At 40.6% G+C, this 24237-nt stretch overlaps 2 protein-coding genes across 5 annotated transcripts in view; one reads left to right on the plus strand and one right to left on the minus strand.

Annotated features, from left to right (window-relative positions):
• OOSP1 (oocyte secreted protein 1) overlaps nucleotides 1–24237 on the plus strand; it is a 111271-nt gene that overhangs the window by 62337 nt on the left and 24697 nt on the right. The window lies entirely within an intron of this gene.
• LOC102470264 (putative oocyte-secreted protein 1 homolog) lies at nucleotides 5467–16050 on the minus strand. Its single transcript, XM_006147405.2, has 5 exons — nucleotides 15945–16050; nucleotides 12905–13083; nucleotides 11608–11708; nucleotides 7145–7259; nucleotides 5467–5711 (listed from the first exon to the last, which is right to left on the minus strand). The coding sequence occupies exons 1-5, from the start codon at nucleotides 16048–16050 to the stop codon at nucleotides 5634–5636; spliced, it is 579 nt and encodes a 192-aa protein (XP_006147467.1). The 3' UTR covers nucleotides 5467–5633.

Raw genomic sequence — 24237 nt, forward strand, 5'->3', positions numbered from 1 at the left:
TGCCACAGTCCCTTATCCTCCATTCTCCTCTCAGGGTTTTGGGCATGCATGCACACATGCTCAGCGTGAGTTTCAAACTGCTGGGTCTGGGACTGAAACCATGGTTGACCATATGGGAGTCCAGTGATGTAACTATTATGCCATTTGCTGGTCTCATCCCAGTGTGATTTTCAAGCCACCAGGTCTCGGACTTGAACTGTGGTTGGCCATGTGGGAGTCTAACATCTCAGCCACTATGTCACTTGCTGGACCCTGTGCCAGATACTTTTTTAAACATGTATTCACATGATCATATTAAAAGCTCCCAATAAGCCTAAGAGGTAGGTACTATGTGGTAACTTTTACAGATGAAGACTTTGATACACAGGAAGTTTAAGTAGCCTGGATACTAGCACACAAATATTGAGTCCATTGAACTGAAATTCCAATCTGTCTCCAGATTCTATTGTCTCAACAACTATGGCAGGTAGGTTATGGGCTCTCATTGCCATGAATGGATTTCATCTAGGCCAGTGGTTTTCATATTAGAATATCTGTGCTTCCAAGTGTATGCAGAGATTTTTCAGAAGTGCATGCTTAGATAATTTTAACACAATTAATTTCCAGAATCTGAACTTCTATGTATTTTTCTTCTAAACACTGACCTTTCAGAGAAATATACATAAGATGAGGAAAAATAGCAGTCAGGGGTTCCCAATATTCTTTTTTTTTTTTTTAAGAATTATTTAATTTTATTTGTCATTATTATTATTTCTTTTTATTTGCTACAGGGAATGTGTATGTGTGTGTGTGTGTGAGAGAGAGAGAGAGAGAGTGAGAGAGAGAGAGAGAGAGAAAGCTGCCAGGTCTGGGACTTGAGACTTGAACCTCAGTCTGCCATGTGGAAGTCCAGTGCCTTTACCACCACACCACCTGCTGCCCATCCCAGTATCCCTCTTGTATTTTATACAATATAGGCGTATTTCTCACACCTCCCAAATTATTATTTGATGTCATGGATGACAAAAAAATTTGCCAGATTAAGAAACTGAAATATTGATTCAAGAACAGAGTCAGAACTTCTACTCTTTTTAATTTGATATAGGGCACAGGCACTCACTGATGAAAAAGAGAGAGATGGGAGAGAGAGAGAAAGAAGAGAGGGAGAGAGAGTGAGAAAGCAACCTCAGGGGGGATGACCACACCACAATACCTTCTCCTCCATTTTCCTCTGGGGATTCTGGGCATGCATATGCGCGCTTGCGCACACGTACACACACACACACACACACACACGTCCAGCGTGTTTTTCAAGCATGGGTCTGGGACTCCAGTGGCACCATCAGCCCTATGGGATCCAGCTGCCTTAACCACCACACCTTCTGGCTGGCCCAGGAAACCTTCCTATACAGCCAGGTGGTACATATTTTTTCCTTTGTGGTTTCTTTTGCAACTCCTCAGCTCTTCTGTTGTCTTTCAAAAGCGGCTATCAGTAAATACCTGGGTGTGACTGTGTTTCAGTAAAACTTTACTCAGGCTATAGTTTGCGACCCCGGACCTTTCTTCATCTTCTGTATAATTCTATTAAGGGTATAATATTACAAGTAAAGAAGTTTCACCATGAAAAAATGTTTTTAATTTAGAATGGTCAAAGAAATATAGGTTTCTGAGGCTCATTCTTTTTAATATTAAAAAAATGTTTTTTTAATTGAAAAAAATTTTCTTAATGTTTTCTTCCTTCTTTCCTTCCTTTCTTCTTTTCTTTGCTCCCCCTCCCCTCCCTCTTTTTTCTTCTGAGAGATAATTACTCATAATAGAATTTGGCCATGCTGCAATACTCCCTCCAGCCTTCTAGCCAGTGAGGGCCACAGGTGCATGCAGGTGCTCTGGAATGTACAGGTTGATCCTGGATCCAAACCCATATCTTCTGTATGACTTTAGTAGCACACATTAGTGCCCTACCACCTGTGCCTGTGCCACCATGACTGGGCTCATTGAGAAATAGTTTTTAAATGATTTTTATTTATTTGTTCACTTTTAAAAGAAGTTTTTGCCTTAGGGTGCATGTACCTGCTGGGAAGAGAGAGAGAGAGACAGTGAGAGAGGAAGTGAGAAATCATCCCCCCCAGGGGGAATGGCCATGCCACAATCGCTTCTCCTCCATTCTCCTCTTAGGGTCTTGGGCACGCACGCACACACGCCTGGTATGAATTTTAAGCCACTATGTCCAGGACTCGAACTATGGTCAGCCATGTGGGAGTCCCAGTGACATGACTGTTATGCCATCTGCTGGGCCCAAAATGATTTTACAAAAAAAAAAGAGAGAAATTTAAAGACTAAAAATTTTCAAGACCTAAAAAGTTGGATCTAATTTTTTGAGATTGATGTCTTAATAGGCATGTGCAGAGAGAGAGCCAGAGGAAGAGGAAACAGACCTATTGGTGTATTAATACATAGTTAAAATCTTTTAAAATAAAATTGTATTGTGACTAATTCAAAATATAGTCAATCCTTATATTATTTTGTCTTATAAAGTATTTAACATTCTATCCTCTTTCTTTTTTTTTTTTTTGCAAGATTTTTGCTATAGGGTGTGTGTGTTTGCTGAAGAGGCAAAGAGAGATGGAGACAGAAAGCAAGTGATTATTTTGAGAGACTGGTCAAATGCTTATTAATTCCTTTTGTTTTTCTTAGGTGATATGGTTTGGATAATGGTTGTCTCCCAAAGTTTCATGTTTTGGAAGCTTGGTCTTCAGCGTAACGGCTTGGGGAGGTGGTGAGACCTTTAAGAGGTGGGCCTAATGGGCAGGCACCATCTAGCCAGCTGGGAACATGGGAAGGACAAACAGATGAAAAGTCTGTTTCCTCTTTCTTTGTCTCTCTGCACATGCCTGCTGACTTGCCTGCTTCTCTTGGCTATGTTGTGAATTAGTACGAGAGGCTGGCCGGATGCCTGGTACATGCTCTTAGACTTTCCAGCCAATAGAATCATAAGCCAAGTAAACCTTTCTTCCCAAGAATTATTTAACTTTATTTGTTTATTTTTAATTTGACCAGATATGGACAGAGAAAGAGAGAGAGAGATTGAGAAAGTGAGAAAGCAAGCCACCAGGTCCAGGACTCGAACTGCAGTCAGCCATGTGGGAGTCCAGCACCCTTAACCACCACATCGCCTGCCAGCCCTAATAAACCTTATTTTTTATAATCACCCAGTTTCAGGTATTTCTGTTTAGGAACATGATAATAAAAGAAAATACTGGCTATATAAGAAGACTGCATTTCCCAGTCTTTGTTGCAGTTATTTTGGGTTCACGTGACATGCTTGGCTTAAAGAAGTGAACAATGTGTATGCTACTTTTAGAGTTGGTCATACAAAGTGCTGTGTGATTTTCTGGTCTCTCTCTCATGTCTGAGCACTAGAAGTGAAGAACTCTATGGTAATCAAGCCACAGAGTGGAAAATGAGCATTTACCCTAGTTATGGAGAACCCCTCAAAAGAGAGCCCCTCGAGTCACATCGAACTTCAGAATGAAAAACTTGTTTTGTCTTAGGCCACAGAGATTTTTATTGTCACAGCAGTAAGGATTAATTATCCTGACTAAAATATCCTGATAAACAGTCTTACCTAAGTTTATAAAAAATTTTAGATGTGAATTTAAAAATGAGCAAGAGTACAAAATCATTTTGGGGAGGTGCTCAGAACAATCTGAAGACCCCTGATCTAGGCCAACCAGTCTTTACAACTTGTTTGGATGAGATTAGAGAAGGGAGGCTCAAGGGTTGTTGAAACAGCAATGGCATGAACTAACTTCAGTGAAGCAGGTATTTTAGTTACCTTATTTGGTCCCCCAAACTAGATAGGGGATAAGTGATATTCTACCCCTTTTACAAATGAGGAAATTTGGTAAAGGATGTTATTGATGTTGTTAAAAAAATACTGTCAATAGTGAGATGTTTTTTTACAGGATTTTGATGAAATTATATTGAAGAATTGATAATGCCCCTTTTTGCCTTAACATCCATTCTTGCTACTGGGCTGAAAAATCCCTGTATTTAGGAGAAACTGAAAGAGATCATTTCACTAAATGCTATGTCATTGACAAAAAAGAAAATCTTTAATATAGTTCTTTTGCTAGAAGCTAACTTTGCAAATGAGGCTGTAACTAGAAATCATAACCCAGGGTCTCGTACCCTTTACCCACGTCTGAAAGATAATCATATATAAGGAAATATCTATACAGAGAATCATCTGAACAGAATTCCGGGACTAAAGAGGGCCCTCAGTAAGGTTATAAAGGGCGACATTTTGTCAAGTCCTGCTTAGATTTCCATAATCTCTAGAAGCAGAAAGTACAAGAAACATGCTACATACAGAAGCCTAAATTCCCTTAATGAGCAGTGGCTATGCTAACTCATAAATATGATCCAATGAAGGTCTTAGCAGTTTAAACAACCAGAAAATCAACTCCTTCTTCCAGGTGAGAGCAACTTGGTTGGAGAGAATAGGATGTGTCTCTGTCCCTGCAGTCAGATTACTGGTAAGTGGTAGCTAGAAATCTTAGTCCAGAGATACTGGGTCTTAGCCTCCCAGTGATACCATCAAGACACATTTGAGAGCAAGATTAATCATTCTCGGATAGATAATGGGTATGTGTTATGACCGGAATTGTGTCATCCTATAATTCACGTGTTCAAATTCTAAACTTGTATCTCATGATGTGATTACAGTTACATATAAAAATTACCATATTACATGTACATTCACCTATTCATTTACTATGGCACAACTGTCTGGGCTATTATACTGAGAATACCATAAATTGGATGGATTATAAACAATGAAAGTTTATTACTCACAGTTCTGGAGGCTGGGAAGCCCAAGATCACAGCATTGTCAGAACTGGTGCCAGGTGGGAGCTCATTCTCTGGTTCACAGATTGCTCCTTTACACTGTGTCCTCATATGGTAGAAAGGGCTAACAGGACTCTCTTGGGCCTCTTTTGTAAGGGCACTAATTCCTTTCATGAGGGCTTCCATTTTCATAATGTAATCATCTTTTTTTGTTTGTTTGTTTAAAGAGAGATTTTTGCTATAGGGCACATGTGCTGGCCAGAGAGACTGAGAATGCCAGAGGGACAGAAAGTGATAAATCACCCCCCAGGGGCTTTGGCCACCCTGCAGTCCCTTGTCTTCCATTCGCCTCTTAGGATCTTGGGCACACACACACACACACAAACACACACACCTGGTGTGTTTTAAGTCACTGGGTCTGGGACTTGAACTGCAGTCAACTACATGGGAGTCCAGTGACGTAACCATTAAGCCATCTGCTGGTCCCTATCATCTCTTAATACTATCACACTGGGGAGTAGATTTCTACACATGAATTTGGTGGTGGTTGTGCACAGATATTCAGACCATTGCAACAGTGCATTCAGAAACAATAGATAACACATTAAGAAGAAAGCACATTTTATTATAACTTCTGATGAAGTTAAAAACAGAGGCAGACCTTTCTTAACAAGGGATTATAAAAGAACAAACTACCTTTTCACTAAAAATCAAATCATTTTAAAAGTTTTAAAAATGTGAGATCAGTGGGATCCTTAGGCAGTAGGTAGCTTGTAACATGTCATCCTCCTACAGTCACAACTTCAGGGACTTGTATCTAGCTTCCAAATTCTCAAGTGGAGAAAGAGAGCCATGAAATTTTTAAAGTAGTGATCGTTGTTCTGCAAAGAGAAATAGATCAGAAGTTGCAATTGTGCAGTTTCCTACATTTTTTACTCAGAGGGCCTAGTATAAGTATTTCTGCTCTCTTACATATGAAAAATACTAGTAATATCTAGTATATATCTGATTGAATAGACCATCTATAACTCATCTCCTATTTCAAAAAGTGCTTACCATGTCTCTAGTATAGAGTTCTTTTAAAATTTTTTTTTTGCTATAGGGCATGTGTGCTCCCCAGACAGAGAGAAAGGGCAAGAGGGAAAGTGAGAAATCACATCCTGCAGGATGGTCTTGACACAATCCCTTCTCCATTCTCATCTTGGGATTTTTGGGCACATATGCCTGGGGTGATTTTTCAAGTCACTGGGTCCAGGACTTAAACCATGGTCAGCCATGTTGGATCCAGCCACCTACACCTCTACACCATCTGCTGGCCCCAGTTCTTTATTTTATACTTCTTAAAATTAGTTAATTGATTTTAATTGATAAAATTATATATATTTATCATGTGTCACATGATATTTTGAAATATGTATACACTGTAGAATAGCTAAATAACAGTTCTTTCCCCTCAATGTTAGGTACATTAAAAGTTTATAACACATGACTATATATGTGTGTGTGTGTGTGTATGTAGATTCAGAATTTTCATGAATATATATATATATACATATATATATATAGTTTTTTTTTTAAAACAGAATTTTCATGTATTGCTGTTTCAGAAGGAAAATCCATATAATTTAGGAAATGTAGTCACTGCCAGGAGGCATTTAATCCTTTTAGGACAGAATCTGCATTTCTGTGTTCATCTTTCAAGGACTATCTATGCCACCAAATTCTATATTCCATGGTTTTGATACTAATTTAAAAACATTTCTAGGGACCAGCAGTTAATGTAATGACTATGTCGCTGGACTCCCATGTAGTTGACCATGGTTTGAGTCCTGGACCTGGTGGCTTAAATTCACGCCGGGCGCGTGTGTGTGCATGCCCAAGATCCCGAGAGGAGAATGGAGGAGAAGGGATTGCAGCGTGGCCATCCCCCCTGGGGGGAGATTTCTTGCTTTCTGTCTCTCTGTCTGGCAAGCGCACGTGCCCTATAGCAAAAACCTCTCAAAAATAAAAAAATAAAAAAAAGAGAAACATTTCTATTTAATATTCAATTAGTGTTGATTTAGGTAAAACATTTTATTTAGTGCCTAATCCTTTATGGTCCCTGAGAAACAAGCTGAGTTATATGGTTCTTTCACTTAATGTCAGATAGACAAGGGGCTTCTATAAAGAATACCTGTAGTAAATAAGGGATGCTTTAACCAGACCTTCATGAATTAAAAGCACAAGTGTTTATACAATTTCTTTGTAAAATCTTGTTTGATTGTTTAAAGGATAACTTAAACAGCGTTAATCTATGTACTTTAAGTAATCTCACCTTAAGTTCCCAGTTGATTGCATTTCCATTGGGTAAATTTGCTATTCCTGAACTTCTTGGGGGGCCACTCTGTTTATCTGCATTATATCCGTTGATTTTTATAGGAGCTACATGACTGCAGAAAGGGCAAAGAAGATGAAGAAAGAAGAACAGGGTTAGGATCAGCTAAGATTCAGTTCTTGAAGTTGAGGCTGTGATCCTTGCTTTTCAGATTCTTGCACCAGTATCCTTTCTCAGTGGTGTGGAAGAAGCACTGTTGAGATATTGATGTGTTGTTCTCATTTTGGAAAATGAATTATACGTTTAATGATTGAACCTAGTAAGATTTATGTAAAAGAACACCCCTCCCAAAGATACCACCAGATTTGCTATTAGATGATTAGATTCATTGACTTAAAAATGTAATGATCTTAGATGGTACTCTACAATGGGTACTGTATAAATGAACCAATAAACATCCTATCTTATAGATTATGGAGACAGTTAAAATATTAGCATGCAACTAGTTGAAACTATTGGGTCCTAAGAAAAGTCATGACGTATTTTTCTTTCTATGCAAAAAGTGAGCCATGAGTTTTCTTCCTTTTTCAAGAGATTTTTGCTATAGGGTGCTTGTGTTTGCTAAAGAGACAGAGACAGAAAGTGTGAAATCACCCCCCTGGGAGGATGGCCATGCTGCAATCCCTTCTCCTTCAATCTCCCCTCTGGATTCTGGGTACTCATGCACACGCTCCTGGTGTGAGTTTTAAGCCTCTGAGTCTGGAATTCGAACCATGGTCAACTATGTGGGAGTCCAGCGATATAACCATTATGCCGTCTGCTGGTTCCACATCATGACTTTTATGACAACCCAATAGTATTGCAGTAGAATTCCCCTTTCTTCCTAGCCTGTACTGCCACAATAATAAAACTGTCAGCTCCTATCCTCTTGAAGTAATCCATGCCTCTAATATTCTTGCTTGGTTTTAGCTAAGAGATAAGAAATATAATGTGGGGACCAGCAGTTAGTGTAATGGGTATGTTGCTGAACTCCCATGTAGCCGATCACGGTTCGAGTCCCAGACCTGGTGGCTTAAACTCACGCTGGGGATGTGTGCATGCATGACCAAGATCCTGAGATGAGATTGGAGGAGAAGGGATTTCGGCATGGCTATCCCCGCCTGGGGGGGTGATGGCGTGTTTATCCCCGCCTGGGGGGGTGATTTTTCGCTTTCTCTCTCTTTCTTTCTAGTGAGCACACATGCCCTATAGCAAAAACCTCCCCCCCACCAAAAAAAGAAATATAATTTGTAATATGGACAATTATTATAATTAGAACAAACCAATTTATTAGTGTAAGAGCTATTAAGTATACAATAAAATTTGTCCTTGTCATCTTACATACAGCTATATACCGCGATGAAGAGAATTAATTGACATAATCTTGGTATCAGCTCTATATTCTGTGTGTTTCATAAACTCAACACTGTTGTAATCCTTTACATGTGTTGTTTTATTTAATCCAAACCACAAATCTGTGAAACTGGTATTATTATCTCTACTTTTAATGATGAAGAAATTGAGACATGGCTACTGTGAACTAGATTTTTAAGGGAATGAAGACTTTCTACTAATAATTCAGCCTCCAACAAAAGAGCTAGCGGCAGAAGAAGCCACGGGCCTTCAGGATAAGGTTCCACATGGCTACTGTGAACTAGATTTTTAAGGGAATGAAGACTTTCTACTAATAATTCAGCCCCCAACAAAAGAGCTAGCGGCAGAAGAAGCCACGGGCCTTCAGGATAAGGTTCCACATGGCTACTGTGAACTAGATTTTTAAGGGAATGAAGACTTTCTACTAATAATTCAGCCTCCAACAAAAGAGCTAGCGGCAGAAGAAGCCACGGGCCTTCAGGATAAGGTTCCACATGGCTACTGTGAACTAGATTTTTAAGGGAATGAAGACTTTCTACTAATAATTCAGCCTCCAACAAAAGAGCTAGCGGCAGAAGAAGCCACGGGCCTTCAGGATAAGGTTCCACATGGCTACTGTGAACTAGATTTTTAAGGGAATGAAGACTTTCTACTAATAATTCAGCCTCCAACAAAAGAGCTAGCGGTAGGGAGCCCCCCTCTGCGCCCCCAGCCTTCTCTCTCGGTCTCTCAGTTCCTGTCTCTCCCTGCTTCTATCTTCCCTTTTTTTTTTGGTAATATTTCCTTTTTACTCCTTTTTTTTTTTAAAAAGAGGCCCAGTTTTTCTCTGGCCCTTAGCTCCGCCTTCCTTCTTGTTAATTTTCGCTCTGCTCCTCCCATCCAGGCAGAAGAAGCCACGGGCCTTCAGGATAAGGTTCCACATGGCTACTGTGAACTAGATTTTTAAGGGAATGAAGACTTTCTACTAATAATTCAGCCTCCAACAAAAGAGCTAGCGGCAGAAGAAGCCACGGGCCTTCAGGATAAGGTTCCACATGGCTACTGTGAACTAGATTTTTAAGGGAATGAAGACTTTCTACTAATAATTCAGCCTCCAACAAAAGAGCTAGCGGCAGAAGAAGCCACGGGCCTTCAGGATAAGGTTCCACATGGCTACTGTGAACTAGATTTTTAAGGGAATGAAGACTTTCTACTAATAATTCAGCCTCCAACAAAAGAGCTAGCGGCAGAAGAAGCCACGGGCCTTCAGGATAAGGTTCCACATGGCTACTGTGAACTAGATTTTTAAGGGAATGAAGACTTTCTACTAATAATTCAGCCTCCAACAAAAGAGCTAGCGGTAGGGAGCCCCCCTCTGCGCCCCCAGCCTTCTCTCTCGGTCTCTCAGTTCCTGTCTCTCCCTGCTTCTATCTTCCCTTTTTTTTTTGGTAATATTTCCTTTTTACTCCTTTTTTTTTTTAAAAAGAGGCCCAGTTTTTCTCTGGCCCTTAGCTCCGCCTTCCTTCTTGTTAATTTTCGCTCTGCTCCTCCCATCCAGGCAGAAGAAGCCACGGGCCTTCAGGATAAGGTTCCACATGGCTACTGTGAACTAGATTTTTAAGGGAATGAAGACTTTCTACTAATAATTCAGCCTCCAACAAAAGAGCTAGCGGCAGAAGAAGCCACGGGCCTTCAGGATAAGGTTCCACATGGCTACTGTGAACTAGATTTTTAAGGGAATGAAGACTTTCTACTAATAATTCAGCCTCCAACAAAAGAGCTAGCGGCAGAAGAAGCCACGGGCCTTCAGGATAAGGTTCCACATGGCTACTGTGAACTAGATTTTTAAGGGAATGAAGACTTTCTACTAATAATTCAGCCTCCAACAAAAGAGCTAGCGGCAGAAGAAGCCACGGGCCTTCAGGATAAGGTTCCACATGGCTACTGTGAACTAGATTTTTAAGGGAATGAAGACTTTCTACTAATAATTCAGCCTCCAACAAAAGAGCTAGCGGCAGAAGAAGCCACGGGCCTTCAGGATAAGGTTCCACATGGCTACTGTGAACTAGATTTTTAAGGGAATGAAGACTTTCTACTAATAATTCAGCCTCCAACAAAAGAGCTAGCGGTAGGGAGCCCCCCTCTGCGCCCCCAGCCTTCTCTCTCGGTCTCTCAGTTCCTGTCTCTCCCTGCTTCTATCTTCCCTTTTTTTTTTGGTAATATTTCCTTTTTACTCCTTTTTTTTTTTAAAAAGAGGCCCAGTTTTTCTCTGGCCCTTAGCTCCGCCTTCCTTCTTGTTAATTTTCGCTCTGCTCCTCCCATCCAGGCAGAAGAAGCCACGGGCCTTCAGGATAAGGTTCCACATGGCTACTGTGAACTAGATTTTTAAGGGAATGAAGACTTTCTACTAATAATTCAGCCTCCAACAAAAGAGCTAGCGGCAGAAGAAGCCACGGGCCTTCAGGATAAGGTTCCACATGGCTACTGTGAACTAGATTTTTAAGGGAATGAAGACTTTCTACTAATAATTCAGCCTCCAACAATTAAAAAATAAAAACAAATTAAAAAAAAAAAATGATGAAGAAATTGAGACATAAAGGCATTGAGTAACTTCCTCAGTGCCACCCTGATTATAGGTAGCAGAGGTGTGAAATCAAGAATACAGAATAAGGAACCAGCAGATGGCGTAATGGCTATGTCGCTGGACTCTCACGTAGTTGACCGCAGTTTGAGTTTCGGACTCTGTGGCTTAAACTCACGTTGGGCGCATGAGCGTGTGTGCCCAAGATCCCAAGGGGAGAATGGAGAAGAAGGGATTGCAGCGTGGCCATACCTCCTGGGGGGTGATTTCTCGCTTTCGATCTCTGTCTTTCTGGTGAGTGCACATGCCCTATAGCAAAAACCGCTAAAATTTTTATATATATATATATATAAAATAACATGTCATCCAGAAAGGAAGATTCTCATAAAGACATGGCTAACCTTGTCTAGCTTAATCTCTCAGCTTGAGCTCTCTCCTTTCCCCAGTCAGGTTCAGAGGCTATGAAACTAGTTCGGCATGTGAGACTCACCCGGGAACAGCACAGAACACAAGTATTGAAGCTTCGAATTCTGCAAACACTGACATAAAGGTGATTCTAGATTCAAAAAGGAGCCAGTTCCCTGGAAGAACCTAGAGAGACAAAACTCATGTTCAAACTGATAAAAAGATTTTGCTAGAAATAGAATTTGTAATATGGTCCAATCAACATCTCTAAAAAGCAAGCATTCTGGGCCCAGCAGATGGCATAATGGTTATGTTGCTAGACTCCCACGTAGTTGACCATGGTTCAGGTCCTGGATCCAGTGTCTTAAAACTCACGCTCGGCACATGTGTATTTCCCAAGAGGAGAATGAAGGAGAAGGGAGGGCAGCATGGCCATCCCCCCTGAGGGGGTGATTTCTCATTTTCTGTCTCTGTATCTCATTGTCTCTATCTCTCTCTCTCGTGAGCACATGTGCCCTATATCAAAAAAATCTCTCTCAAAAAAAAAAAAAAAAAAGCAAGCATTCTTACTCAAAGGTGTCTTCTCAGTGGATATGAGAAGGCTATTTTTGAAATGTCCTGAAAGAATTAACATCTGGTATAGGACATGGATCCTAGAAAGTGAGAGTATTTGTCGTATGAGTTTAAATAATATTGTCTCCAAGTTATTACTCATTATTATTAATAAAGGGTTTATAACTTCCTGTTTTGAGAAACTTTTCTCTAGAGTCTGAGGCCTTGAGATAGAAAGCATTGTTTTTGAAGATGAGGTAAACAGGAGATACATCTAATTATAAAGAATACCTTAAGTAGATTTCCATGTTTTTCAGAATAACAAATTCCTTTTAAGGAATGTAAAAAATGGGGCTGGCAGGTGGCATGGTGGTTAAGGTGCTGGACTCCCACGGCCAACCACAGTTTGAGTTCTGGACCCGACTTACTTTCTTACTTTCCCTTTTCTTTCTTTCTCTCTCTGTCTCTCTCTGGTCAAATAAAAAGTAAGAATAAAGAAAAGGCCAGATTCCACTCTAGGCTGTTGTCCATCATCCCCTGAGATAGAAAAAGAAAAGTTCTTCTCTAAAAGCAGGATCAGTTTTGACATCTTAGTTTTCCATTCGCTAGAGGGAGGTACAACTGATTGAATAGTAGAAACTTGCCACTTGTCAATTTGTTTATTTGTATGTTTTATCGCCCATGGACTGGATGTGACATGTGGCAAAATCAGTTTAGCTTACCACTAGGGAAACCCAAACCAAAACCATGACAATCCCCCAGAACCGTGGCATCCAGTATATGAGCCTGAAAGTCTATAAGAAGATTTAATCAGGAAAATATCTAATTACCTCAGTCCTGATGCCACAATCACTGGGATGGTATAGAAACTCATAAAGTCCTTGATGCACTGAGGTTACAGGACATTGATTTCCCAGAAACACGTCATTGGGACTCACAAACAGATCCTCGTCAAAGGCAGTCGGCTTAATTCTGACCAGGAACAAAGAAGGGTTGCATCGGACATACACTGTTAAAGGCAGAAGAGAGAGCACATCACATAGTCCTGTGTGCTGCAGGTCAGGGAAACACAGAGCTCATCGATAATAGAAGACACCTGTCAGTAGAGAACGCATTTTAGATGTGTTCTTCAAAGTCTTACCTTCTACCTTAAAAACTCATGTGTCTTCCTACTTCCAAGAAGAATCCAGGTGACCCTATACATGGATGAGAGCCAACCTAAATGAGAGCTTAGGTGTCTCATGGTACCTTTCCAAGTCAAAGACCATCTCGGCTGTGGCTTTTGTGTATGTGATGATGGGTAACAGTCTATCTTCACTCCTAATTTAACCAGGAAGCGAAGCTTATGTTCTCATCTTGGTTCTGTTTTATCTTGATATTTTTCTGAAGCAGTAGAGTTACTTGACCAAACTAATACTAACAGTACTGGGACAGAAATCTAAGGATGGGGACTGGCAAGTGGCATGATGGTTAAGGCTCTGGACTTCCACATGGCCAATTGTGGTTCAAGTTCTGGACCTGGCAGCTTGCTTTCTCATGTTCCTTCTCTCTCTCTCTCTCTCTCTCTCTCTCTCGGTCCCTCTCTGGTCAAATAAAAATAAAATTAAATTAAATAATTCTTTTTAAAAAAATAAAGCGAATGATGGTAGCTTAAGCCAGTTTTTTTTTTTTTCTGAGAGATTTTTGCTCTATATGTAGTTGCCAGAGAGACAGAGTGAGAGAAACATCCCCCAGGGAGGATGGACATGCCTCAATCCCTTCTCCTCCATTCCCCTCTTGGGATCTTGGGCACACACCACATGTGCCCAGTGTTTTTTCAAACTGCTGGGTTCATGACTCGAACCATGGCTGGCCATGAGAGAGTCTAACACTTAACTACTATGCCACAAGCAGGCCCCGCCACTGCTGTTTTCCAATACATTTTTTTTCTCTTACTCCGCTTGTGATCTAGTATTTTTTAATCTTTTTATTAGATGCTCAAGATACATTTGTTGAAAGGATACCTAAACAATACTACCTTTTTCTAAGAAAGAAGCAAGCACATGTAGAACCTTCCTGATCACTTTTTATTTTTATTTTTTGGCCATAGGACATGTGTGCTTGCTGGAGAGAAGGAAAGTGAGAATTCACCCCCTCAACCCCCCAGGTGTTGGGGGAATAGCCACATCACAATCTCTTCTCCTCCATTCTTGTCCTGGCATTTTGGGCACCTGCACACACACCTGATCTCATTTTTCAAGCCTCCAGGTCCATGACTTGAACCATAGGAATGCAGCACCTTCACTATGCCATCTGCTGACCCCAGTGGGATCTTTTAAAGGAACTAAACTAGAAGTATAACTTGGATTTGTGATGAAGTGGAAACTTCCAAAATGAATTATCCTAGCTGGTGTTGTTAAGTAAATGAAAAGATCAAATGGCTTCGAGACATATTAAATCTTGTCAACCAAAGATAGTTGAGCCTATATTTTTACTTATTTAGCTTTTATTTTGTTTTTCAAAGTAAATTTTATTGTGTATACCCAAGGCATACAACATGATGGTATGGGACATACACATACATACATACATACATACACATACACAAACCCCATAGCATCATGTTGTATACCTTAAGTATACACAATAAAAAAATAGATTTTTTTACTCTAGTGAAATAACTTATCCACCACCTTACATAGTTTCCCATTTTCTCCCCTGTGGCAAGAGCAGCTATAATCTACTCATTTAGCAAAAAATCCTGACTACAATACACTACTACTAACTGTAGCGTCATAGTGTATATAAGATCTTGTGACTTGTTCTTCCTACGTATCTGCTACTTTTTTCCCCCTAATTCATATGTATTTAAAGAATGACTTTCTATACAAAATTCAGTACCATTCCTAGATGTCCTATTTGTTTCTTCTATAAGTGCACAAAACAACTAAATAATACCGATCCTGGTAGTTTATACGTAAGTTTTTAAATGAATGTTCCAGAAAATTAATATCCTGGGGGTGAAGAGAAGAAGGAATGGATTTGGTGGGCAAGAAGATCTGCTACTTTGTATCTTGAGAATGCACTGGGATACAACTCATTGTCAGAATTTCTGAAACAAAGTTCGAATTCTTTGGCATGTTGATTCACCAAGCTGAGAAAACAGAGCTCTATTTGAAATATCTGTTGGTCTAAGTAGAAATAAGCATCTGATCTGATGTATATGTTTCTCTCTTGTAGGTTTATTTCCTAGCCCCATTTTCTTTTTCTTTCTTTTCTTTCTTTTTTTTTTTAAGAGGTTTTTGCCTTATGCACGTGTGCTTCTCAGAGAGAGACAGAGACAGGCACAGGGAGAGGGAAAGGGAGAGATCACCTCTTACCCCCAGGGGGGATAGCCATGCTGCAATCCCTTCTCCACCTGGGATCCTGGGCACGAACTCACATCTAGTGTGTTTCAAGCCACTGGGTCAGGGACTCAAACTGCAGTTGGTCATATGGGAGTCCAGCGATGTAACTGCTATGCCATCTGTTGGTCCACACCGCCCCCCACTCAGCCCCATTTTCTACAGCTAAAGAGAAGATCTCCCATCCATCTCAGATATATGGGAACCTCTTCTACGTAATCAGTCACCCCCATTTTCCTAACAGTAAGCTATTCTTAAAGGGGAGAAGGACTTTGAGGGACAAAAGAAGCTACCGGGGTGAAGCCGGGCTGGGGAATTAAGCTGTTCCAACTTTAACCATCCTAAAGCAGATTATTTACTGTAGAACCTTATTTGTTAGCCATGGAGTGGCAGAGGAAAACATTAGGATTTACAAAGACAGAGAAGAAGCCTCAGTATTGAGCATCAATTTACCCACCCTCTCTCCTATTACTTTGTACATAAATACCTGAAGGTTCTTCTCCAGAGCAAATCCAAATCAGAGAAAACAGGAGAGGCAGCCCTCCTAGCACTAGAAAAACCTTCATCTGGCCAGAGCCCGAGGCACCGTCCATTCAGGGAACAGGAAGTTGTGAGAGGACCAAGTGTCTCTGGCTGTTTTTATTGAAGCCTGCCAGGTGTCCACGATAATCCATCCCAGTCAGGCAGCTTGGAGAGAGCCTCTACTCGTTGTAAGTAAAACCTCCTAAAACGTAAGATTTTTGTCAATACAAGTACTACAGATCAGTCAGGTGAGTAGAGTGAAATGGATCGTTTGAGTGTTTCCATGGAAATTGTCTCCTGTGACTCTCAGGACACAGTTGTGAATCCATGACTCTCAAGTGTGTGCTCATTGAATTCCACCGGGCTCATTGGGAGGTACTTTGAAAAGCACAAAGAGGCTGAACTTAATTGCCGACTGTTTGGAGCTCTTGAAGGTTTTCATTTTTTCCCTTAATGCCTCAGTTTCTGAGTACACATATTTCTAGGTGGAGAGTGGTGGTCCTGAGGCAGCTTCAAGAATATGGAGTAAAAGACCCATGTGCTGAAAAGCACATCCTAAAAGCAAAGCTCTGAGGATGGTACGGATCTGGACAGATTTGATTCCGTGTCCATGAGGCAACCTTTTTTCCATTTAATCACTGTACATCTTTTTTTTTTTTTTTCCCCCTTTTTTCGGAGAGGCGCGTGTGCTCACCAGACAGACAGAGAGAGATAGAGAGACAGAAAGCGAGAAATCACCCCCCAGGGGGATTGGCCATGCCGCAATCCCTTCTCCTCCATTCTTCTCTTGGGATCTTGGGCACGCAAGCACATGCGCCTGGTGTGAGTTTAAGCCACCGGGTCTGGGATTCGAACTGTGGTCGACTACATGGGAGTCCAGCGACATAGCCCTTATGCTAACTGCTGGTCCCTAATCACTTGTACATCTTTACAATATACAAAATGAATCTTTCTACCTTGACTACACTGTGTAGGTTTAGTCAGAGATGTTATCGTGCACATTATTAGCAGCAGTTTTCCATTTTTGTGTCTGTTAAATGTTTTGCTCTTATTCCGCCCTTGACTCCCTCCCCAACTCCTCATTGCCCACTCTTCTCCTGCACTGTCTTTAGTTTGCTATTATTATTTTTTGAATTTCAATAAAAGCAGTTTTAGCCTTAATGAATCAAAAAAATTTTTTTGGAGGGGTTTTTGTATTAGGCCGGGGCACTCGCCAGACAGAGAGAGACAGAGAGACAGAAAGGGAGAAATCACCCCCCAGGGGGGATGGCCACTCCGCAATCCCTTCTCCTCCATTCTCCTCTCAGGATCTTGGGTGCGCACGCACACACGTCTGGCATGAGTTTTAAGCCACCGGGTCCGGTACGCAAACCGCAGTTGACTAATGGGAGTCCAGTGACATAGCCATTACGCTAACTGCTGGTCCCAATGAATCAAAATTTTTAAAAAGTTAAAAAAATTTGCAGAAGACTTAAAGCCGGGAAAAAGTATCTACCAAACAATAGGGAGATGCTACAAACTCAAAAAACTGATATGGACAGACCTAAAATCTAGTAACGAGTGCACTCTAGTTTTCCTCTGAAACATTTTTTTCCTCTCTCCATTCCTCCTTTTACCAAAGAGAAGCATAAACTAACTTACTTACAAAAAAATAAGCTTAGTCTCAATTAGGTCCATTATTTGCACAAACCCACTAAGAATGCTAATTGATTTACTTGGCTTTACTGGAACCTTTCATAGGGAACTTCAGATTAGAGTCTTTAAAAAACCTCCCAACGCTACTGAGCCAAGTCAGGAATTCACCATCTGATGGTGCCTTTAAGAACCTGTATTTGGAGGTTTTTGGGCCTGTTAGGAAGTGATATTCTTTACTTACTTTCCAGGCAGAACTGTTTATGGTGCCAGGCATCCTCTCCAGGAGCTTCTTTTGGCTTTCTTGAGGTCTACCTTAGTTTTAGCTCCCTGGTCATATCTCCAGATATGACATTCCAGCCAAAGCCCTGGAAATAACCCGCATTTCCAATTTCTGATGCAAGGCAACAGGTATTACTAAACTTGTGCAAATAACCATACTCCCACAAAATAAGAATACTCACAAATACTTTCCAACTCCGGAGGGGTCAGGAAGAGAGGAGAGTTTATGTTTTAATTCTGCTTTCAAAAAAAAAAAAAAAAAGAACAAATTGCTGAACCTGTATCCACAACTCAAAAGAAAACCATCCTTAAATCTGGAAAACAAAGCATAGGAGAAAATCAGTAATGTTTTAGTCAAAAGTCATAAAATTCTATTTCACCAGTTCAGGCTCATGTAATCTCTGTCCTGTTGAGTTTGCAGTGTTACTGTGGTCCGATCTTTCTGTTTAAATTCTGGACATTCAGAAATATGATCACAAAGTTGTCAGAAATCTATATTCAAGAGTACTTATCAGTCTTTTTCATTACTGTCCTTAAAAGAGGCACTTTTTGGTTGTAGCCTATTACAAAATGTTTTAGAAAGAGCATCACATAAAGCAATCAACTATGGACCATGTAACTTAAAATGGCCATGGTTCAAGACCTGATTTTACCCAGAATTGACAAATTTTGACCATTTCTGTGACCAACTGCATTAGAACTATTTAGCAAATATGACTCATAACATACTAACACATAACAGATATTTAAGAATCATATACAGTTTTGGAACCCCCACTGACACAAATTTCTATATACAGAGAGCCAAATACCATTTCATATTTGACAGTGTTTCCCATATAATTTTAGAAAGTCTAATCTGTCTTTTTTTTTTAATTGTGGCAGTTCTCAGCACCGTTTTTTTTTTAGCAGAAGTAAATGAAAAGTAAATATATTTTAAAAAGGAAAGCTATAGGTTTGACCTGAAACTCGATTTTTCTAAAAGTAATTTCAAAGTATTTTTCTAAAAAGTATTTTTCTAAAATACTTTTTCTAAAATTAATTCCAAAATATTTCTTCGTATTCTAGGATACCAATTATTTGGATGTTTGGGCATTTAATGGTATATAGTATTTCTCATATATTATTCTCAATTTTTGGGTTATTTTTTCATTCTTTTTTGGTGATTTTTTTTCTATGTCAGAGTTTTTTTTTTTTCTTTTTTCTTTTCTTTTTTTTTTTTTAAAGAGGTTTTTGCTATAGGGTGCATGCGCTCGCCAGACAGACAGAGAGAGACATAGAGACAGAAAGCGAGAAATTACCCCCCAGGGGGGATGGTCATGCCGCAATCCCTTCTCCTCCATTCTCCTCTCGGGATCTTGGGCATGCACGCACATGCGCCTGGGGTGAGTTTTAAGCCACCAGGTCTGGGACATGAACCGTGGTCTGCTACATGGGAGTCCAACGACATAGCCATTACACTAACTGCTGGTCCCTATGTCAGAGGTTTCGTCTTCTACATCCAAAGTTCAATATTATGCTTTTAGTACTTTCAAGGGAGGTTTTGATCTTCTACATTGCAGACTTCAAATCTAGAATTCTGTTTGATTCTTCTGAATATTGTCTGTTTTCTCTTTCACATCATGAAATGACTTCCTAATCTCCAGGATGTCTTTTTTCTCTTCCATCTCACAGTTTTGTGGCCATAAATATTCTGAATTCCTTTTCTGACATTTCAGTAATTTCCTCTGATGTTTCCATGCTTGGAGATTAGTTACTCTGTTCCCTTGTTGGAGATGTATTACTTGGTTTTCTCTTAGTTGAGGCTCTTCTCCGATTTTTAGGCATTTGGTGATGTATATACTTTTGGCTAATTTGTTGGAGAATGTTTCTGCAACTGTGAGCTTGTGTGTTTCCCTTTAGTGTGAGGTATTCCTGTGCCAGTTTCTCTCTTCTACTGTGTTCTGCAATGTGCTGTCTATAGTTCTGCGTTATGAAGAGGAGTATCTCCCTTTAGCCACTGGTTCAGTGTAGGGTGAGAATTTCTCTGAATCTTTTTTTGGAGAGTTTTTTTGCTATAGGGCACGTGCGCTCGCCGGAAAGACAGAGAGAGACATAGAGGCAGAAAGCGAGACATCACCCCCCAGGGGGGATGGTCCCGCTGCAATCCCTTCCCCCTTCTCCTCTCATCTTGGGCACGCACACACAAGCACCCGGCGTGTTTAACCCCGGGTGGGGAAGTCGAACTGTGGTCAACTACATGGGAGTCCAGTGACATAGCCATTACGCTAACTGCTGTTCCCTGAGCCTTTGTAGCTATGGGCTGGGAGGTGAGCTTGCAAGACAGCAGCTGTGGCTTGGGGCTGCTCAGCCCTCACACTGGTCCCTGAAATGGGCAGAGCATCTCAGACATAGATGTCTCCCTGCAATGCCCCTGTCCTATGTCAAGGCTAATTCTTAGTTGATGCAATGTTAAGAAATATTGGGTTGTCAGATGGGACCAGCAGTTAGTGTAATGGCTATGGTTCTGGACTCCCACATAGTCGACCATGGTTCGAGTCCTGGACCTGGCAGCTTAAACTCAGGCTGGGCGCCTGTGCGTGCATGCCCAAGATCCTGAGAGGAGAATGGAGGAGAAGGGATTGTGGTGTGGCCATCCCCCCTGGGGGGTGATTTCTCGCTTTCTATCTCTCTGTCTCTCTCTGTCTTTCTGGCGAGCGCATGCGCCCTATAGCAAAAATCTCTCCAAAAAGAAATATTTGGTTGTCAGAAAAGTTATGACATTTTTCTGTTTTTCTATGCAAAAATGTGTCATGACTTTTCTGATAATCCAATATTTAATACTAAAGCATAATTCCTTTGTCATCTAGAAATCATAAATAATGCATTAAAGAAAACAACAACAGAACTTCAGAACTCGGGCCAGCAGGCAGCAAGGTGGTTAAGATGTTGGATTCCTACAAGGCTGACCACAGTTTGAGTCCCAGAACTGGTGACTTGCTTTCTAACTCCCCTTACCCTGTCTCTGTGTCACTCTCTGGTGACTGCACATGTCCCATAGTAAATTAAAAAAAAAAAAAAAGAAAGAAAAAAGTTCAGAACTCAGAAAAAAATCATATGATTCATTTTTTTCTTTTAAATATCAAATCACTTGGTAGAGAACAAGCACCCAGATACAGTGATTTTCAAATGCTTGCTTACATCAGCATCACCTAAGGACTCATTGAAACACAGAGTGCAAGTTCCCATCATCAGGGTTTTAAATTCAGTAAATCTGGAGCAGAATCCAGGAAAATGTATTGCTTATAAGTTCCTAGATAAAACTGACACTGCTGGCTGGGTTCACACTTTCCATGACTCCTTTTATGAGATTGAGGGAAAGAAAAAGGGAGAGAAGGAGAGAGAGAGAGAGAGAGAGAGAGAGAGAGAGAGAGAGAGAGGCATTCTTTCTTAGGATCTTGTCATTTCATGATCCTCCTGCCCCCGTTCCCAATTAGGTAGAATTACAAGTGTGTATAACCCTGCCGGGCATGCTCAGGTTGCCCTGGGTACAAATCCAAGCCTTCCACGTGATTCCAGTCTACCACATGGTGGTACTATCTCTGTGCCATCAGAGCTTGGCCCCTAAGTCAATGCTGTGAGAACTCTAAGTGCGTGCTTAAAATTAGAAAATAGAGATTTCTATCTCTATCAATTAATATCTAATTTTTAATCATTTGTATAAAATGGGTATAATTCTCAATTTTCCAGTCTTTTCTGAAAGATAAGGAAATCTGTGAATCCTTTTAAAAATGTTTTTCTGGGACCAGCAGGTGGCATGGTGTTTAGGGTGCTGGACACTCCCATATGACTGACCATGGTTTAAGTCCTAGACCTGGTGGCTTGCTTTCTCACTTCTCCTCTTCCTCTCTCTCTCTCTGTGTCTCTCTCTGTGAAACTAAAAATAAATAAATGAATAGATAAAATTTAATAAATAGAAGACCAGCTAGCGTAATGGCTATGTCGCTGGACTCCCATGTAGTTGACCGCGGTTCGCGTCCCGGACCAGTGGCTGAAAACTCACCCCGGGCGCGTGTGCGTGCGTGCCCAAGATCCCAAGAGGAGAATGGAGGAGAAGGGATTGCGGCGTGACCATCCCCCCTGGGGGATGATTTCTCGCTTTCTGTCTCTATGTCTCTCTGTCTGACGAGCGCACGTGCCCTATAGCGAAAAAACCTCTCACAAAAAATTTAATATATAACTTAAAAAATATGTTTTCCTTCCTTTTATAACCTGATTTTTCCAATTGGCTTTATCCTCAAGAGTAGGGCCCTGACTTTTTTACCTTTGAATTTGTGATGTGCAAAAGGGGATTGAGGTAAAGAAACAGAAATGAAAACAAAAAAAAAAAAAGGAAAACCATGAATTCATTCTTGTTTTTATTTTGGGGTTCTTTGCACTTTGCAGGTAGATCTTGTGGTCTATGAGATGATTATGATTATGCATTGTACCCAGATAAAAAATGTAGTTTTATTATTTTTTTGCTTTAATATGTGTAAGAGTCATTAATACCACGCCAAGCTAAATGTGTGGGAAATATTTCCTAAAGTTAAAAATGGGAGTGCAGTATGATGCATTTTGACAGACTTCATAAAAACAGGTCGTATGCTCAGACTTGCACATAACTTGTTTAACCTTTTGTAACTACACTTATTCTCATTTCCTCATCAATTTGGAAAGTTACTATTTAACATTATGACAGTGATTAGTGATTTACAACTTACTTTTACCTGGTCAAATCTCTTAGAAAGTAGCCTTTTTGTATACAAGATGGAAGTGTGGATGATGGGGTTAATTGCTCACATTTATAAATTCTGTCTTTTTGTTGTTCTTATTGACACAGAGTGAGTGTGCTCACTAGAGTGAGAGTGAGAAAGCAAGCACTCATTAGCACATGTGGTCATGACACAATCCTTTTTCTTCCATTACTCCTTCTTGTTAGGATTTGAGTGTGTACATCCATGTACCCACCATGTTTTCCAAGTCACTGGGCTGGGACCCTAACCATAGGGAGATCCAGCTTCCTTCACTGACCCCTATACTCTGGGACTAGATCAAGTCCTGTCATTTTTAATCAACACAATATTTGACTCTATTAAAAAAAATTCTTGAACTTACCTCTTCCTCATTCCTACCTTCACAGTTCAGGTCCTCATGACCTGCTTGACCTGTTGCAACTTTCAGCTGATAACTTTATGAGTCATGTCATCTGATGAGCAAACTGAGGCTGAAACACACAACTGCTACCTTGGTTCTTTTTCTTGGGGGTTGTAGAGGGTCTTTAAAAAGTCTGTACAATATGTGTATTATGAACAGACTATACATGGCTCTCAAAAAATGTTTTGTACCAAAATACTTTCCATTCTTCCGTGAACTTTTTGAAATTCCCTTACATTATATTTGGCTCAGGAGTGAGGGGAGTTGGTACTTCCTTATTGATAACTATTGCTGTGAGGTTACTGACCATCTTTCTGTTCCTTGAACAGGTCAAACTTTTCCTTCTGTCTTGAATGCCCTTCACATGGATGGTTATACTGATGACTTCCATCTTGGCTTATGTCAGCTTCTAGGAAGACCTGATTGAGCACCCTATTCAAAATTGATGTCCTTTCCATATTTTTGTCTGTTAAATAACTTATGCTAAACAGAACTTGTCCTGAAATTATGTATAATTCTGTCTCTGCCACCAGAAAATTGTGTCTATGAAGGCAGAGATGTATTCACTGCTGTATTCTCATCACTGCCAGGCCCCCCAAGGCAGGATACCCCTGAGAACAGGGCTAGACACTGGGTAGAAGGCAGGGTTGGAGCTCGCCATTGGGGGTTGCCGGGTTTAAAGTGCTCCTTTCACATCTCTTTCCATATGACCATAGACCTTCCAATTACTTATTAAATGAGCTGATATCTACACTTACACAGCTTCTTCTTGTTCAATTTTTTTTTGGAGAGATTTTTTGCTATAGGCCACATGTGCTTGCTGGAGAGACAGAGAGAGAAAAAGTGAGAAATCACCCCCTAGGTTGTATGGCCATGCCATAATCCCTTCTCCTCCATTCTCCTCTTGGGATTTTGGTCATGCACACACCACCGCATGCTCAGCGTCAGTTTCAAGCTGCCAAGTCCGGGACTTGAACTGCAGTCGGCCATGTGGGAATCTGGCACCTTAACCATCATGACAGCTACTGGCCCCCATTCAGCTTCTTGAATAGTATTTTTAATCAGAGACAGTGCATTTGGGGCATACCAGCCCTTTTCTGTAGCCTCGACTAAAATTTCAACCATGTGTATGTATGTGTGTGTGTGTGTTTGTGTGTATATATATATTT

Source organism: Tupaia chinensis, unplaced genomic scaffold, assembly GCF_000334495.1.
Source record: "Tupaia chinensis unplaced genomic scaffold, TupChi_1.0 Scaffold000213_1, whole genome shotgun sequence".
In the NCBI taxonomy this organism is placed as follows: domain Eukaryota; kingdom Metazoa; phylum Chordata; class Mammalia; order Scandentia; family Tupaiidae; genus Tupaia; species Tupaia belangeri.